This window comes from Colletotrichum jinshuiense, chromosome 6 (assembly GCF_051148585.1).
Source record: "Colletotrichum jinshuiense chromosome 6, complete sequence".
Lineage (NCBI taxonomy): Eukaryota > Fungi > Ascomycota > Sordariomycetes > Glomerellales > Glomerellaceae > Colletotrichum > Colletotrichum jinshuiense.
Genome location: NC_139313.1, coordinates 2,298,508 through 2,316,219, shown reverse-complemented (window position 1 = coordinate 2,316,219; position 17,712 = coordinate 2,298,508). Strand labels below are relative to the sequence as shown.

Here is a 17,712-nt window from a genome sequence, read left to right as displayed (position 1 = left end):
CTCGTCGCCCTGTCCACTAATCAGCGTCGCTGAAGGCCGGCCGGGTGCGGCGCACTCAAGCTTTTCTGGCCAAGCCGGCATCCACTTCCCTCGCCCTGCAGGTGATGGCTTGCTTCTCGGGTGGGGACATCAGGAACAGTTTGACTAATTGGCCGCACGAATGCCTGCTTCTGGCGCATCTTGTGGCATGCCCCAGACGCAAAAAGCCCTCCGCGGCGCTGGCTGATAGGACATGGCCGGTGATAAAATCTAATGACCACTTGCCGTGGCTAGTGCCTCTCACCCCCTCCTTTATCGCGAAACATCGACTGGCTCGGAGGATTGGAGCGGGTCGAGCCTCTGTGGAGAAAATGGATATGTTCCTCCCCGGAGCGAGGGCTAATGATGCTCTCTCTGTCGAACCCCCCGGGCTAGTGAAGAGTGGAAGAATGCGACAGTCGGTGATGGATAAAAGGGCCGGTGATACCCGTTCCCGGGAGGACGTCGAGGGGAGCCTTTCGAACTGTAACGTCTCGAGACTCTCCATATCCGAGACCGCTCGATATCCTTGACGCTTTCCGTAAGCTGTGTCGCAGATAGGCAGACGTCGATTGTCTATCACATCCCATTGTCGGTGCGATATTCAACCGGATAGCAATTACGCATACGGAGTAAGCCATCCTACTTTCCCCTCGAATATAAGCTAGTACCCTTCCCCCCCTGTCTTCCCATGAGAACCGAGCGAAGTGGAAAAGTGAAGTCAAGAGGCCGAGACTTGATGACCAGGCGGCGACTGACCAAGTCAACGAGCAAGGATAGAAAAGAAAACCCCAGTAGCTAACACTTTCAAAAGGCTCGGACAAGAACCAGGCAACTAACTACCCGGCCATTGTCACGAAAGAAAGAAAAAGAGACAGCCGCCCACAATGGAACTCAAGCTCCTCCTGGCCCTGGGCCTCCCCATCATGCCGGCCGCCGCCGAGACCGTGCTCGGCATCTACGTCTTCCACCGCCACGGCGACCGCACCGCCAAGAAGACGCCCCCCGTCCGCTTCACCGACCTCGGCGCCTACGAGGTCTACACGTCGGGCCTCCACTACGGCCAGCGCTACGTCCGCGACAACGCCACGGCCCAGATCCGCTACATCAGCGCCGACGACGTCCTGCCCGAGCAGCTCTCCGTAACGTCGCCCAGCGACGTCGTCCTGCAGTCCTCGGCCTACGCCTTCCTGCAGGGCTTCTACCCGCCCGCCGGCACCGCCAACGTCCTCGCCAACGGCTCAAGCGTCGAGGCGCCCCTGGGCGGGTACCAGTACGTGCCCGTCAACGCCGTCAGCACGGCGGCCACCAGCCAGGACGCTGAGAGTAGCGAGTGGCTTCAGGGCGGCAGCGGGTGCGGCAAGGCCGTCGTCAGCTCCAACAACTACTTCTCCTCGCCCGAGTACCAGGCCGTCGCCGCCGAGTCTCTCGACTTCTACCAGGGCCTGCTGCCTGTCATCAACGGCACCTTTGGCGCCAAGGCCGCCACCTTCGAGAACGCCTACACCATCTTCGACCTCGTCAACGTCGCCACCATCCACAACGAGACCATCCCGTCGGCGGACCTGCTCACCAACGCCACCATCCGCCGCCTGACGGACTACGCAAACATCCACGAGTGGAACCTGGCCTACAACGAGACGGACCCCATCCGCGCCATCGCCGGCAAGGTCCTCGCCGGCCAGGTCCTGCAGGCCCTCAACGCGACGCTCAACAGCGCCGCCAAGACGGGCTCCACGAAGGCCAACATCCAGTTCGGCGCCTACGCCTCCTTCTCCTCCTTCTTCGGTCTCGCCCAGCTGCAAAAGGTCTCGGCCGACTTCCAGACCGTCGTCGACTACGCCTCGTCCATGGTCTTCGAGCTCGTCACCAACGCCACCTCGGCCAGCCCCGCCGCCGCCGACGTCTCGGTGCGCTTCCGCTTCGCCAACGGCTCCGCCGGCGATAGCCCGCTCGACGTCTACCCGCTCTTCGGCCGCTCCGAGACCCTCCTCCCCTGGACCACCTTCGTCGACGAGATGCGCCAGTTCGCTGTCGAGGACACCAAGGCGTGGTGCACGGCCTGCGGCAACTCCACGGGGACCTGCGCCTCCGCCCTGGGCCTGGACGGCAGCACGGGCGCCACCGGCTCCGACTCCACCGGCGGCAGCGGCAGCGGCGGCATCTCGACCCCGGTGGCCGGCGTCATCGGTGCGCTCGTCACCCTGGTCGTCATCCTCGGCATCCAGGGCTTGGTCATGGCCGTCGCCGGCCTGCGCATGGTCAAGAAGTCCAAGATTGCCAAGGACGCCTCTGGCGTCCCCGCCGTCGAGCAGACTGCCAGTGCCAAGCACTGACACGGGTTCCAAGATAAGACGGTCACTCGGATCCATGATAGAGAGATATGATGACAGAAAGAGTGACAGACAGACAGAGGGAGGGAGAGGGGGAGAGAGAGGGGGAGAGGAAAGGAAGGGGTAGATAATGTGTTACGATGAATGTGTGGCGAATGGTAACTTGTAACGAAAATGAACTACTAGTAATGAAATGTTGTTACCGCCGGACTGATCATGTTTTCACATGCTGTGCCGTCACGGAAGCCTGTCTTGATGATCATGTGTGAGAGAAGGCCCCCGTTTCTGTTTATAGACTCCATGGAGGCCGTTCCGATTCTGGCAGCGGTATGGAATGCACGAATTATAGCAAGCCCCTGGTTCGGCAGCAAGCGACCCACTCCCGGCCCTATGCATGAAGTAGCTGGCTCTTTTAAAGCTTAACATAGCCTCGTACTTCCTATGAATACCATGTCAGTACTCAGAGTGATGGGTTGGTGGCCATTAACGGCCCACTCCCCGTACCCGAGCTCCCAGAGTCTTCCACAGAACTCCCTCCTACCGCCACTGGGCCAGCCTACACCCTCACTTCTCAGAGCTCCGCCAGGCTTGAAGCATCATCACTCTCGAACCCGGCCTCTTCATTCGAACTTGATGTTGCAGGCTCAAGACTGCTCCTCTCTCTGAGCTGAGGAGACCTCTCCCTGCCCATGTTTGACTGGCGGTTATCCGCACCGTGAACAATCACCCCTGGAAAAGTAGGATACCCCCGACGAGGAAAACGTGCGCGCCAGCTCGCACGGGTCGTCTCATTGATGCCGTAGATAATGGAATCCACGAGGCCTTGTATCACAATGCTGGCCTTGTCGATCGTCTGCAGTGTAAAGGCTGCTGGCTTATTTTTCGTTGCCTGATATATCCGGATTGCGGTGGGTAGTGACCAGATCACGGCATATGCAAGCGGATACAAGAGCATGAGGCGTGCGATCTATCAGGTGTCAGTTTGCATCTTCCAAGTATACTGTATGCCCCAATTTTCTTACTCTTTTGAGCCTAATAATGGAAACCATCGAGCGAGTTTCCATGCCGCCGTGGATGCTGCTCTGCTGGCTCTCCCTTGCAGGACCAGACCCGCGATGGTGGTGAGATGGTTCATGAACCGATCTCAAGCGGGCGTGTGCTTCGTAAAGGACATATGACAGGTAGGCATACAGTACAAACACAGTGATTATGATGACCCCTGAAATGCACGCTACGTTAGATCTCTGTCAACATGTGGTTTCCAATATTCACTCACATCGAGGAACGAAGTTGACGAGCAGAATAACCCTGTCCGAAGTGAACCAGCACCCTATTCATAATGGTCAGGATCCCGAGTTAGGCCCGTCATCATATGGGGGTGCGGCGCTCACAAGCACCAGTATCCCCATAACCGACGACTACGAGACCTATTGATGCCCAGAGGATAGAGAAGAACCACGGAAACATCCATATGATGGCTTCGTGATCCTGGATCCAGGTGGATTGCTTTCTGTGGCCGGCCAAAATAAAGTACGTGCAGACAGCGATGGTCAGCACCCAATAGTCGGTCTGTATAACAAAGACTTGGGTCATGAAACCATTGTAGCTGCAGAAATCGGCTTGTTGTGGAGCGCCAATGGATTTCCCGTCGATGTTCAACGACGTCGAGCAGAGGAAGTTGAGGGCCATGAGAAAATCGCTAATGGCAAGGCAATTAATGAGGCGGTGACGGAACGAGCGTAGATTGGGGAACATCTGAGCTGGTTGTCAGTGCAACGGGACCAGAGGGCATTTACGGCGAGGAGCTTGCCGCGTAGCTGGCCATGATCCAGCTGGCACCAAGGAGGGACACGACTGCGACGACAAGAATGACCATGCTTTGCAGTTGAACTTCCGCTGGAATAGTAGGTTCCTCCAGCGCCTCTTCTTCTACTTTTGGCCGCAACATGACGGCGGTGCGTGTTTGAGGCTTGGCGGCTACACAGCGAGCCTGTCCGGTTGGTATCCCGTAACCCCGAGGGAGTGATTTGAAAGACCTGCTGCAGTATTCCTGTGTCGTATTCTTGATCTTTCCCGGTATAGCTGTATTTGGCGCTTTATTCACATCTTGGTTCGACCATAGCGTGGTCCTGATATTGATCTTGATGCTGGTCCCGATCTGAGAAAATGCTGGGCTTCATGTCAAGAAACAAGGCCGTGGGGCTGCAGTCTTCCATGCTAGAGCGACGCAAGATACATGACTATTTTTGACAGCGAGGTAGGCAACTGTCATGGCGGGGTTCGGCGCCATGGATGGAAGGTAAACCACTGTTGCCTGTTGCACATATTGATCTTTCCTTGTCTGGAGAGGGCAAGACAGGATTATGTGCACGGCATGACAGGAGTCTTGGAGGAGGGAAACAACACGGGCACAGGCAATTGCTATCCGCTCTGGCTGGGTTCATTCAGCGTCTGGAGGCCAGCCCCTATGGACCACAATTGCTCCAAAGAGCTCTTACATGCCAAAAGGCAACTTGCACTCGGGTTGGCAGACATTGTTTGCCCGAGAAGGTCCATTGATTGGCAAAGTTGCCGGCCCGAATAGGCTGCTATTGCCGCCGCTAAAGAGAACAAGACAGGAGGCACGACACGGGGCGAGCTTAATGGGAAAAAATGGGCAAGATGGGGGGAGGGCGCGATGGGAGTAGTGGGCGCCGGGATGGAGTCAACGGCCGACTCCAGCCTGCCTTTCTCAGCGTACCAAATTCCATCTCGAGCCTAGCCCAGATGATACCAGCCATCTGTTTGTTGCACAGACAGCTCGTGTGCCGAGTGACTTCCAACTGCCGGCTGAGAAGTCAATATTGCCTATGTAAAGCAGGCGCTGCAATCACCCCCGCCCCACTGCAGCTGTCTCTTTCTCCAGACAAGCAGCCTGCCTGTCCCAGGAAGCCATGCGGCAGTCGCAGAGCCTGCTACCTGGCACTCGGTACTTGCCTTGGCCTAAGCCGGGGGAGGTGCTTCAGGACGTCTCCTGGCAGACCTGGACCTAGACCCGGACCCGGGCCTGGACCTGGACCTGGACAAGGCACTGTGAAGGGGCCACAATGATTAATAACCTTGACTAAGCATGGACGAAGGCAGGAAGTGGTCATGCCAATCATTCATCTTGCCCGCCTGCTTCTAGAAACCAGGCCGGCATCGTTCTGTCGCTTTTTTGGATCTTGTGCTCCCGGCCCTGCGTCAAAGCGAAGCAATTTCTTGCCTCCACTGCCTTGGTAGTATCACCCCATCGATCGGCAGTCGGTAAAACGGCGGAAATGCCAGTCTTTGGAGTGGTGAAGTGGAGGGGTTGCTCACTTTGACATTTACTCTGGGCCGAATGGCGCCACCCAGGTCCCTGGCTCTCGGTAAGGGTGAGCTGAGCATGCAACCGCCGTTCGATACTCTGTCCCTTCGTCCAATTAAGGTGCCGAGCGGAGACGGACCGGGGCAGTAGTTCACTTCCTTGGCACATCCATGACAGGTGCCGGTGGCCGTCTCCCTTGACGTCCGTCCGTCTGCGTTGCGAAATCATACGTGGTGGAACTGGGAGGCCAAGCAGGTCGCTTGCTCAGGTCCCTGATCCCGCTGCCGGGGACACGTGGGAGGGGGAGGGGAGGGGGGACCACGTCGGCACGGCACCTTCGGCGGCCGCTAGCATTCTGTGTACCCTCCGGACCAAGGAGCTGGCAGCCCTTCATCTTCCAACCTGACATCATCCGACTGACTCGCCAGCATCATACGACGAGTGCCCTGCCCAAATCCCCCGTCTCGTCGCTTCGACAAACGCGGAGCGTTGCAATGGGCCCTGCCAGGACGAGGGGATGATGAGGCGGCGGAGACTCCAGGACCAGGTCAACAAAGCCCCCTGGCTTGAGCCTCTAGGGAAAATTTGACATGAATGGAGAAAAGCTGAAATGGCAATCGTCGTCCCCGCCAGGCCCAGAAGGGCCATAGCGGTCCGACAGGGGTCCCGCCCAACGGTTGAACGGGAAAATGGTACAAAACCATGTGCGTCGGGAAACAAGGGCGATGGTCGCTACGTAACTTGATGGGCTCGAGGCCCGCTTGACTCGGTCCACGCGACAGCAACATACGATTTCCCACTGGATGAGGCCAAACGACCAGGAATCCTGTCTTGGAATCGGAAGCCTCCGTCGGCCTCTTGGTTCGGAGTGAACGGAAACCTTAGCAAAGTGCCCCGGGGTTGGTGATGGGTCCGGAGAGCCGGGACGATCAAGGGCGAGCAAGCCAAGGGGCGCCCATGGACGGTGTAGGGCGGCTGTATCAGGCCACCGTACCGTATCGGCAATGCAACCCCATGCACGGAGCCGGAGACGGCGCCGTTTCTGGACTTCGGCTGCCATCCAGATGTGCTATCGGCCGCTCTCTCGGCACCGAAATCACGGACCGGACCAGTGCAATTTGGGAAATGCCACAAGCCCACTGAGAGACCCAGATGGGTGCGACATCGGTTAGGAAAAGAAACGGATGCGCGACGCTCAGCCGAGTACGGAGGAAAATAAACAGGGAGGTCGCTTGCTTCGACCAGCAATTGATTGACATGGGGGGCCCGAGGAAGCATACTGGGCAAAATACTGCTGTCGGGGAATATTCGGTACGGCGCCCCCCTGTCTGCCAGCCAGAGCAAACCAAGTCGACCCGCTGCCATTTGCTCCACGCTCGCTCCATTGCAGCAACACCTCACGACGCCCACTCGGACGAACCAAACCACCGAGTGGGCGTTGCCGACCTTTGATGGGGCAATGCGCACCTATGTACGACTCAGTGAAACTGATCGTCGTGCTCCTTTCTGTAGGACAGGTTGGCATCTTTCGAACCAACATCATCCCTCTTCAACGATCACGCGCGAATCCAGGAGCAACCACCCGGAAGCTTGAACACTTTATTCAGCTAATCCGGGCCACCTTCACGTGAGGACTGCAGCCTTCAAAAGGAGTATAGGGCTCCCAGTGGGCCTATTGGACGGTCAGAGGGAGCTTTAACTCGGTGTCGGCATCGTACCACGGGAGTCTTCGACTAGGACGCTCTCTCATCCAACTTTGCAAGCCTCCGACCAACGATATCGCCGCGCCGTTAACTAAACGAGCCTCTTGCATGCAGACAGCGGCCGTGACAGCCATGAGGCATGGCGCTGCAGCTTGCTGTTGTGACTGTCGCATGTCTGGTCCATAAGACTGTGTATTAATCCCCACGCTGCCTCATAGGCCCACTGACATGCTGCGCGGCATGATAGCAAGGCTTACACACATCGTGACCGGTCTTCGTAACAGGAGTCGGAGGAGAGGGTGTGGATGTAGGTTGTCAAGGGCGCCCTCGAATGATGCGATTATTTGTCTTCTGCCAATGCGTCTTCAGTCGAAGGATCCGACTGCATTGCATGGTGACACGGAAGAGGGGCCCGGCGTGCGGATGGGCTGCGGCGTTGTCTTCATCCGGCCGGCTGCATCTCATCAACTTGCGCGTGGCAAGCCTTCCGTCATCTTATCGCCATGCCTTCCATCACGGAGGATATAATTACTACAGATAAAGAGTTATTGTGTGTTTTATGGCTCCTTAGACCAGTACCCAACTCATTTCAGAGGGCCAAAGCTAGGATCGGAGACGTTCCCCTGGCTTTCGTGGCTTCATGGCTTCGTGGTTCCGTGGCCAAGCTGTCAGCAAAGGTGGACATCCGATCCCCGCGAGCCTTGCGGCGCCGGGCAGGTCCAGAAAAGGGAACAGATGAGGGGTACCAAGCCAACGGCGGGAAGTGAGGGGAGCCCCCAAGACGGGATGAAAGTGATAGAGGGAGGCAGGCTGAGAGTCGCTTGCATGACTGCAAACAAGAACGCAGCATCGGGGGTGGAGGGGGTATATTGCGGCTCTGCTATACACCCATAGTGCGAGCGCGCTTGCCTTCGTCGCCGACATCCTCGAGGCCGCCGTAGTCGGAAGTGCTGCAGGCTCCAACATTGGGACTGATACGGACGGCCGCAATAACCTTGCCCAATAACTCAGCCTCGCCTCTTGGGCTTGGTTGAGGGACTTGGGCGGGAGGTATCCCCATGCGGATTTCTGTTCTCGAGCCCGGCCGAGGACCTGCTGTTGATTCTTGGCCCCCTCCCGCCCCCACCAGACCAGGGCCATCGACAGACACGGACACGCACAGCGTACATATAAGCCCAAAAGAATATTAGAAAATATTGGGAGCTGATATATGCTTTCGGCCTGGATGACGGCCACCCACCCACCTCCCCCAAAGGCCAAAAGCGCTTCGGTACGCACTCGCCCCCGCCGTCACATTGTAGATCTTAGCTCTCCCGTTAAAGAACGCACCTGCTTATGGGAGAGCAAGGCATAATAAATGGGCTGGGAAAAAAACACTGCACTCGAAGTATTATCCTTGGCGGAGGGGGAATTCAGGTGAGCGTCAAGTTGTGATATATGGTTGGTTACCACAAAAAAGTAGCAACGTTTTTGATTCCTTGATATAATACGAAGAAAGTACTAGACTTCATGCAGTAGCAGTGTAATGCCTGCAAACAACTTTGTTCTTCCCATGATTTCCCGGTTTTGCGCCTATCCCATGCCATAAAAAATATAACGCCGTACCACCACTCCCTTTGCCAGCCCCCTCCCTCCCCGTCACCCATCTCCCCCTCGCTCAAGAATTACACACACACACAATCTGCTTTGCTATGCCGGTGTAATGGACCCAGTAAGAAAGACAAGAGGAAAAACAACTAAACAGAGATGTGAAGACCGGAGGAGTGGGAAAAAAGAAAGGGAGAGGAAAAAAGAAAAAGAAGAATGATGAAGAAAATAGACCAAGTGGGAAAAAGTGTGAGAGGGGTCAACGATGCTTTTGTGCTGTGCTCGCTTGCTGTGCTTTTTTGCTTTTGCTTTTTTCCCTTTCCCCCGGGCCTGTCCTGCCATTTCTCTCGTGGGGTCCCGGATGCCGTTGTGTGTTTCGTGTGGTGGGAAAGCAGGCAGGATGACCAAGTCCACCCCGCGGTAGAGGTGGTGATAGCCCTCGTCTTCTCAGGTTCCCCGTTTCGACGTCTCTCTCGCTCTGAAGAAGAAACAGAGTCCGGTTAACGGGAATGGGGTGTCTCGAAAACCAAATAATGAGGCTGCAGAACCGTCCCCCGCAAGTCGACATTCGATTTGGTGCGAGTCCGCCCTTGATCGTTCAGCCGTTTTCGCTTGTCGTTCTCCTTTCCCTCGCCTCATCTCCTCCCGGAATTCAGTGCAACGACGAGAATTGAGCCGGGAGCTCAGAAACAAGTAACACCGCCCATACCCAGAACGCCTCGCCGCACCGGCGTGAAAAAAAGACTTGTCTCCAGTCGAAAAGTGTGGTTGAGTGGTGAATGAGAATTTCGAGGCCCACCCGAGAGCCGTCCAGTGGAAATGCTGGCCGGGGATGTCGGCCGGGTGTGTCGGGGTCTTTTGACTGTCGTGCCCGAGTTTTCAAGCGAACAGCCCGTGAAAAAATACCAGCAAGACTGTTTGGCCAAGTACGGCTTGTTTAGCCACTGCAAAGAGGGCAGTGGCCAGGAACGACAATGTACCGCTCATGAGGTCCATTGCAGCATGCCCGACTCCGATTGCCGTCCACTGAGGTTCTGAAAAAGTGGGCGCCCGGGTCGATACATGATGTGTAGATGTAGTAGTTCTTGGTGAAGTCGCACATGATGGGCGACAAGTTGTGAAAGGTAAAGGCTGTTGACGCTATCAGCCTAGCAGCGACCAGGCAAGCTCTCACGCTATGCGTCGAGATGGTGTTGGAGGTGTGCTAAGAGAGGAAGGCCGATTGGGCAATAGGCCGAAGAGGTAGGTACTGGGGTAGGCGGAAGTGTCAAGTTGTGGTGGTGATGATCAGGTCCGACGTATCTAGGAAGAGGACAGCATGCCTTGGGTTATATGTACTGATGTGGTGTTGAGAGTTCTGTTTTGGAGGAACTTGGTCTCAAGGTCCGAAATTGTACAGACGGACAAAGGCAGAAGAAGAGATGACAGGCTTAGGAGGCGGCGGAGAGAGTACAGCCAACTTGGTCGGGTGTATCTGAGATCAGGACGAGACTTGTATTTAGGCAGCAGAAACTGTTGTTGCAAAAAGCATGCGCATGGCCGGTCGAGGCTGGATGGATATATATGAGTGAGACGAGAGAGCAGGGCCAGGGCGCGCGGTAGGGTATGTACCTTGAGGGAAAGGAGAGGCAAGGCGCAAAGCATTGGTTTTGAGCAAACTGTGAACGGATTTGAGCTACCCTGTCCATGTCTGAGCCATGACGGAAGCGCTTGCATCGAAAGAAAAAAAAAACGAAAAAAACGGTCGTTAGGACGGACGGACGACGAGGTCCAGGGTTGAGGTCTCTCCGCCTCGCAAGGTCCAGGTCTGTGACAGTGGATGCAGGTGGAAATTCCCCCATCAGGCGATGGAGGGCTTTGACAGTGGACGGGGGGCATGGGGGACGAAAGGGGATGGGATGCGGATACATGGGAGAGAGGTATCAGGACCCCTGGTCTTAACTGCACACCTCGTGGCACCTGCAAGGTAAATCCGCTATCACCACGCCCTCTGCCGACAGTGGGGATGTCAAGGTCGGCCTGTATGTCTAGGGGGGTCGAGCGAGGTTTGGTGCCGACAAGAAGAAATGGTCAGGTCAGCTTGGTTTGAATGATTGATTCAGACTAGACGGGGCCTCGCTGACATGAAGGCGTGATGGCGCGGCGAGGAGGTAAAGGAAATTTTGTTTCGGCATGGGCAAGTGGCATTTGTTGTGACGGTCAGTCATCCTGAAGCTCCTGCCTCCTTAACCGGAGAGGGATTTCCCCCCCGTCTTCTTCACTTTCGCCAGTGAAGGTCGGCCTTTTAACAGTTGAAATCACTAATTGTAAGGCTAGAACAGTAAGCAAGTCGACACTGTTGTGGCATGGGACATGATTGGGCTTGTAGGGTTGCGAGAACAGACATCGGGCGTTGTTGAGTGGCCCATGTTCGTGATGGTCTTCTTTCTGGTGCGCATGTCCATGCCTTACGGAGCACCTGGAAAATACAATGTGGAACAGCCTGGCGACCATCAGGAACTGGCCCCAAGACGGAGGAGCCGTCGCTGAAGTGTCCGCTACAGGTAGCACCCCTGGGACAGATCCCTGCCAACGCACCGACCTGGCCAAGCTGGGTCTCTTTCGCGGGAGGTGTCAGGGCGGGCGGGGTGTCTTTGTTCGAGCACCGAGACAGAGGCCCCGTTGGGTGCTGAACCGAGTACACCGAATCCCCATCCACCTAGGAGAGTCCATGGTTGTTCATGCTGGTGCTGCTGTTGCTCATTTGCTTTTCGTCGTGGAAGGTAGATGGAACTGATGTAGGCACGATGAGTATGTGGGCCGTGGTTGAAATGGAATATTGCCGCACGCCACCCCCGATGGCGGGCATCCGAACCCGGACAACAGTTGATATGGGCAATGGGCGCAAGTGCACTGGTAGGAGATGTTGGTGGTGGATCGGAGGGGGTGGCAGCCGGTGCTTGATATTGCTCCGGTTCGGTGTGCTATAGCGTTGGGGGCGGGCAATGATATAGCATGGGACGCCATAGCATGGACGAATAGGCGCCTAGGCAGTGATGGATGGTAGCTGCCGCGGGGAGCGTTTAGAGAGGAAACGAGGGGTTGGACCTCGACCACGTTGAAGATGGCAAAAGTGCATTGCAGATGCGAGCGTGAGAGTAATAGCAGAAAGCTGATGATCTGATATCCAGCCGGCTAATGTACCGTAGCCCAAGAGCCGGTGTGTATCTCTCTCTGTCTGGCGCATCAGAGGTTGACATGGCTGACGGCAAAGTAGTGGCGTGATAGCGGGTGGATAGGACGAGGCAGGCAACCATACATAGTACGGCAATCTGACGCAGCAGTGCTAGGCCAGCAGAGTATGGTACCGTTCATTGGTTGGTTGCGGAAGCTGTGTTGGCCATTGCCATGGACAGCGCCGTCCGGGGCCGGCGGTATTGGTAGGTGGTGAGTGGGAGCGTAGGGTGTCAGTCGGCTTCCGGTGGCTGGCGAAGACACCGGCATAGAGTCACTGGAACTGCGTCATAGCCGCTTTGGATCGAAACGCCTCTGAGCTGGTTATTTTTCAGTGTGTGGCGTTTCGGAAGACAGGTCAGATCGTAGGACGGACGAGATGGGCAAGGCGAGGCAAGGCGAGGCGAGGCGAAAATGGCGAGGTTAAGCAGCGCGAAGTTGAATGAAGTGGGATGAGGCCATGGCCAAAATGCACGGGTTGAATGCTTTGCATGCTGCGGGCGGGCAGATGCGATGCAGAAGAAGCAAAACCCGACATGGACGGACGTGGGCAGACGTGGGCACGGACATGGCCATGAGGATGAAGATGCAAAAAAGACAGAAGTACCAATGTCGAGGACGTGCCCCGCAGGAGTAGCTGCAGAATCAGCATCATCAAATGCAAGTGCAAAGGGTCTAATCTTCACCTTCCTTTCCTTTTCCGACCCAGGCCATGATGCATGCATGGTGGATGCACTACTTCATCTTCAAGCCCATCCCCCATCTCCCATCCCCCGTCCCCCGTCCCGCATCCCTCGTCGTCCTCTATCCTGTCCGTTCTTGCACCATTCCTTCGTCCCTCCAGCAGCCAGCCCATGGGCCAAGGCTCCCCCCTCATCGTGCCTTGAGATGCGAGAGCGAGGGCGCAAGAGGTAGGTTGAGATATGGTGACTGCACGGGGACGGAATAGGTAGGTATTTGATTTGGGGTGTGGGTGGACGCCGACAGGGCCCATGCAATGAATGACAACCGCCAGTTCAGGGTTGTTCATTCATGGTAGTCAGTCCTGCAATCATAACCATTGGGTTGGGAGTGGGAGGGTGGTGTTTCCTTTTGCCTGCCCCGGGCGGCTTCTTTGACCCCGCTGTTTCTCCCTCGCTCAACAAAGGCGCATACTATTGCCAAACACAGGCGGCGCTCTCGGTGTGGCACGCGAGCCGCAGAACGACCAGTGAGGAAACATGAGGCGGAAAAAGAAAGAAACGGAAACTGGACCCACTGCTCATGGATTCTTCTTCCCGTCGTTGTTTGATTGACTATTGCATGAATCGCTGGGAAGGAAGGTGGGTGACTCAACGACCGTGGCCCTTCCTTCCCTTCCGTCGTCGCCTTCCTCCGTGGGCCATGGGCAGTTGCTGGCAGCGCAGAACCAAAAGGCGAGGTGCAACTGGCCTCGGCGGACACACAGATGGGACTCAGATGAGGTAAGACAAGTCCACGCAAGCCCGCCCCGGCAAGAACAGGGCCGCTCCGCTCTCTACCTTATTTCGTACCTCTTCACCTTATACCAGGTCCTTCTCAAGATTTCATGTGCCGACATGGCACGATGCCCGATTCGATTCGACCTAAGTCTGACGGAGGAGGGACGGCTACTGGAGAAGCGCGCGCACACACACACCACACAAACACACACACACACACACACACGCACACGCACACACCGAGCCGGAGCAGTCCGGTTTGCATGCGCACGAATTATTCGACCAGCCAGCCACCTCTCTACCCCCTTAGTGGTCCTCCGTACCTTCCTTCTTTTCCTGACTCCTTTGCCGTGCACCAGTGGAAACCCGTCCACACACACATATACACACACCTCTCACCTCTCTCACCTCCCCCGTTCGGGGGGCATCCGCTCACGCCGACGTGCTCCGCCCCCGCCCCCGCCGCCGTTGCCGGCTCACTGTTTTCTCCCGTCATCTCCAACAGCAAGCCAGACTCGAATCCATGTATGATTCTATCACTTCGGGGTCCAAGCACAACCAGCCCACACACACACATACTCTCTCTCTCCCTTTCTCGTTCTCGCGCTTTCTGATTTCCGTCCAGTCCAATCCAAGTTGACAAGGTACTTGGCCTTGGCTCTCACAGCCCCTTCTCATGACCAAAAAAACAGCAAACATGTGTTCTCTAGCGATGGGTGGCCTATTCATGGTAAAATTGTGCTGAGCTACGGACACGACATCTGATACCAGCTTCTTCACACGCATCCTCTTCGCTAGGCTGATGCAGGCTTCCTCCACTCTCTGCGTGCCCAAAGCCATCCTGGGCATGTATATGGGCATCATGCCGCCATTACGGGACGTTGCCATCTCCAAATACAGGCTCGCCATCCTCGCCTGCCTTGCTTCATAAGCGTCGGCAAGCCACCAGCGCACAAACAGAGTTGTGCCATCTATGCCACGCTAATCCCGACCCGACCCGTCCTCTGTCAGGAACATACCCACCGTCAAACCCTGTTGTGTGCCAACTCAAGCCACCCTCCCATAGTGCCTACCAACATTTGTCGGTGGGGCAGTTTCGCCCGCCAATTCCCCTCGGCTTTCGGAAATTATATGTGAATCAAGCCAGCAAAGCCACTTGCTTGTCTATGCTCTACATCTCTTCTGCTGCCTCAACTATCACACTGGCAGGCGCAACGTAGCGATGCCACGATTACATACCCATAATATCTCGATCCGCCGCAACCTCAGCGAGGTCCAACGGGATCTCAATGCCACCTTGCAGACAGGCAAGGCTCCCTGAAGGCATCATGCTTGCAATCACCGCAGTGTCGCGGTGACAAAGCGCTCTCCGCATGCGATTCCAACATCACGCAATTTCTGATGATCCCGGGGCCAGGTTCACGGATGTTCTGGGTCCAACGCCGTAATCGCCTCGAGGTGCTAGACAAGCAGCCAGAAAACAGCATCGAACTGAGACAGGATCGGACGTCGGCCAGGAAAGAAAGCATCATGACACCGAAAGTTGTCGTTGGTACACCCAACCGGGAATTGTGCACTGACAATCGGAGCAACAATGTTCACAGTCTCCAAGTTATTGTCGCCTTGGCCGCCACAATTACGATGATGTGACACCCCGCAGGGACCGTCCGTCTGCGACAGAGAGGCTCAAATGCTCGCAACACCCCGTTCCTCGGTTCAAGCCCAAGTACAGGGCAATGGCGTGCCATTTCATAACCGTACTAGCATCAAGGAACATCGACCTGTGTGACAGTGTTGAGATTTCCAGTTTCCTCAACACTTCCACTGTTGGTTAACCCCCCTTGGCAACCTCGCCTATATTACCGCCTTGCTAAGGCCGCCGTCTCGACTCTCGCATCGTCCAGATGTCTTTTTTCAGCAGGAGGTGCGCGACTTCATGATGCCGCGGCGCTCCGGAAGCTAGCCGCGCGTGGCCTTGCGAGGCCCACCTGCTGGACATGCACACCATGCGGCTCGGTACACCTCGACATGGGCACTGGATGTCAGACAATCAATCTGGCATGTCAATCAATGTTGTACCTTGAGATGCAGATTAAAGGTCTCGTGGTGAGTGGAGCATAGTGTCTGCGGGTGTTCGGAGGGCGGAGCCGCCGTGCTTCTATCGCTTTCAAAGACAGGGCAAGGCGCCAACTGTATCGAAGAGTGATTCAATGCTATCCAGCCGCCTGAGTTGGCCTCGTTTGGCAACCGCCCAGGTTTAGGGGCATCCGGTATGTCTTAGACAATAGGCCTGTGCTTACAGATGATCGGATCAATGGCTTGGAAACCCCCACGAAAGCTTGCCGCCTTGTAGTCTTTCAAAACGCCACTCCTCCTTTCGCTTGGGATCAAGCTTGCATATGAACCAAACCAATGCTATCAGCTCAACGCTGGAGACACTAAAACTAAGAACGGTTCGATTACTTCAGCACCTGACCCGCTTGGGAGGGCAACACAGAGAAAGGTAATAAAGGAAAAATGAAGAAGAAACCCCCGTTCCTCGGACATTGGGCTCCTATTCATACCCTCAGTCACTATTTTGATCCTGGCCTTCGGTGATTCATCCAACACTAGGCACATCCGGCATTTAATCACCTTCATGACTTGGGCTGTGTCGACGATTGCACCGTGTCAAGATCGTTGTTAGTTACTCCTTGGCCGACAGCTTGGGTTACAGCACATACAAGGGTGAGAGTTGCCTGCATCGCCAGCTTCTAGGGACAGCGGAGAATCGCCCAGCTAGGGTATACTGCTCGCCATGCAAGCTGATCTCATCATGGCCGGATCGGAAATGGTAGATTTTTTTTCAAGAGAGAACGAAAAAAAACGGAACGGACAGACTCGGGGCTCTTGAGGGGTGGGCGGCGACACAGAAGAGCACAAAGCGGCGAGAGGCGCCATCACCTCTGCCACTGACCTGGAGTGTTGCTTGCTGCTGTTGTATCCTCACAAACTCAAGACCATCGTCCATTTCTTAGTGCCTGTCTGACCGCAAACAGACGCCACCGGCTTCATGGGACGGACTAGGTTGAGTGGGGTCAGTTGCAGCAGGTTACGTCGTACCAGAAAGATGGGCACACCAGCCATGACAGGATTGCCGAGCTTTTGGCTTGCCTGCCAAAATCTTAAATTGCCTGGCTCCAGATCCAGGCCTGCAGAACCATCATCCAAGGGAGGGGTGTATGACATTTGGCAGTTGATGGCCCTGCAACATGTCATCTCCACTTGGCAGAGTCTTTTCTCGCAACCTCGGGGGACAGAACGAAGCCATCAGACCTGCCGATCCGCGCACGTCTGGGCGGCCAGAGGGACTCGCGCAGGTTCCCCAAGACCTATGCTTTTCATTGGGAAACCCCATAGTTGCTCCGCCGGCGTCTAGTTGTGTTCCCAAGGTCACGGTCGTCATCATGCAAAGTTGTTGAAGGCTGCTGAGCTGGGGGATGGGTGTCTGGCAAATAGCTGTCAGTTCTCGAAATGGCTGCACAAAAGCGGACAATTTGCGAGATGAAAGGGCTTCGAGTAGGACACCATTAGGCCATTATTCCCTCTGCCAGCATCTCTAAAAGAGACTGTCGTGATAACCCTAGCCCATGCCATGGAAGCAGAAAAGTACCGGTCCGCCGCCCTGGCCTGCATCAGAAACATTGGACGCCCACACTCTCCCCCGCTCAAATACGGCAGCCGATCAGCGACATGTTTTGGTGGGTGACAGCGTTTTTTTAGGCTACCTTGCCAAGTCCCTTACTTCTTTATCAGGGTTTGTACTCAGGAAGCTACCGATATTATCGTGTGTCATTGACGAAGGCAACTCGAGCAGGGTAGCTTCCTACGCTTGTTACGAACTAGCAGTCGGGAGGCACGGCGAGGCCGTGATTCCCTGACCTGTGCAAAGTACAGACTTGTTCGAAAGCGCTTCTCCATTCTGACCGGATATTTTCCCATTCAAGAAGCATGGTTGTTCAATAGTACATCACGCAGATGGGCCATCACAGGCATGGCATTGTCGATCACGCTGGATCCACCAACGGTGC

The 17,712-nt window shown here is 55.8% G+C and overlaps 1 protein-coding gene across 1 annotated transcript; it reads left to right on the top strand.

The window, feature by feature from the left end:
- Nucleotides 1-905: 905 nt before the first annotated feature.
- EsH8_VI_000584 (histidine phosphatase superfamily) lies at nucleotides 906-2,354 on the top strand (the record flags this gene model as incomplete). Its single annotated transcript, XM_083271837.1, has 1 exon — nucleotides 906-2,354. One exon carries the CDS (start codon nucleotides 906-908, stop codon nucleotides 2,352-2,354), a length of 1,449 nt encoding a protein of 482 aa, XP_083127011.1.
- Nucleotides 2,355-17,712: the final 15,358 nt, after the last annotated feature.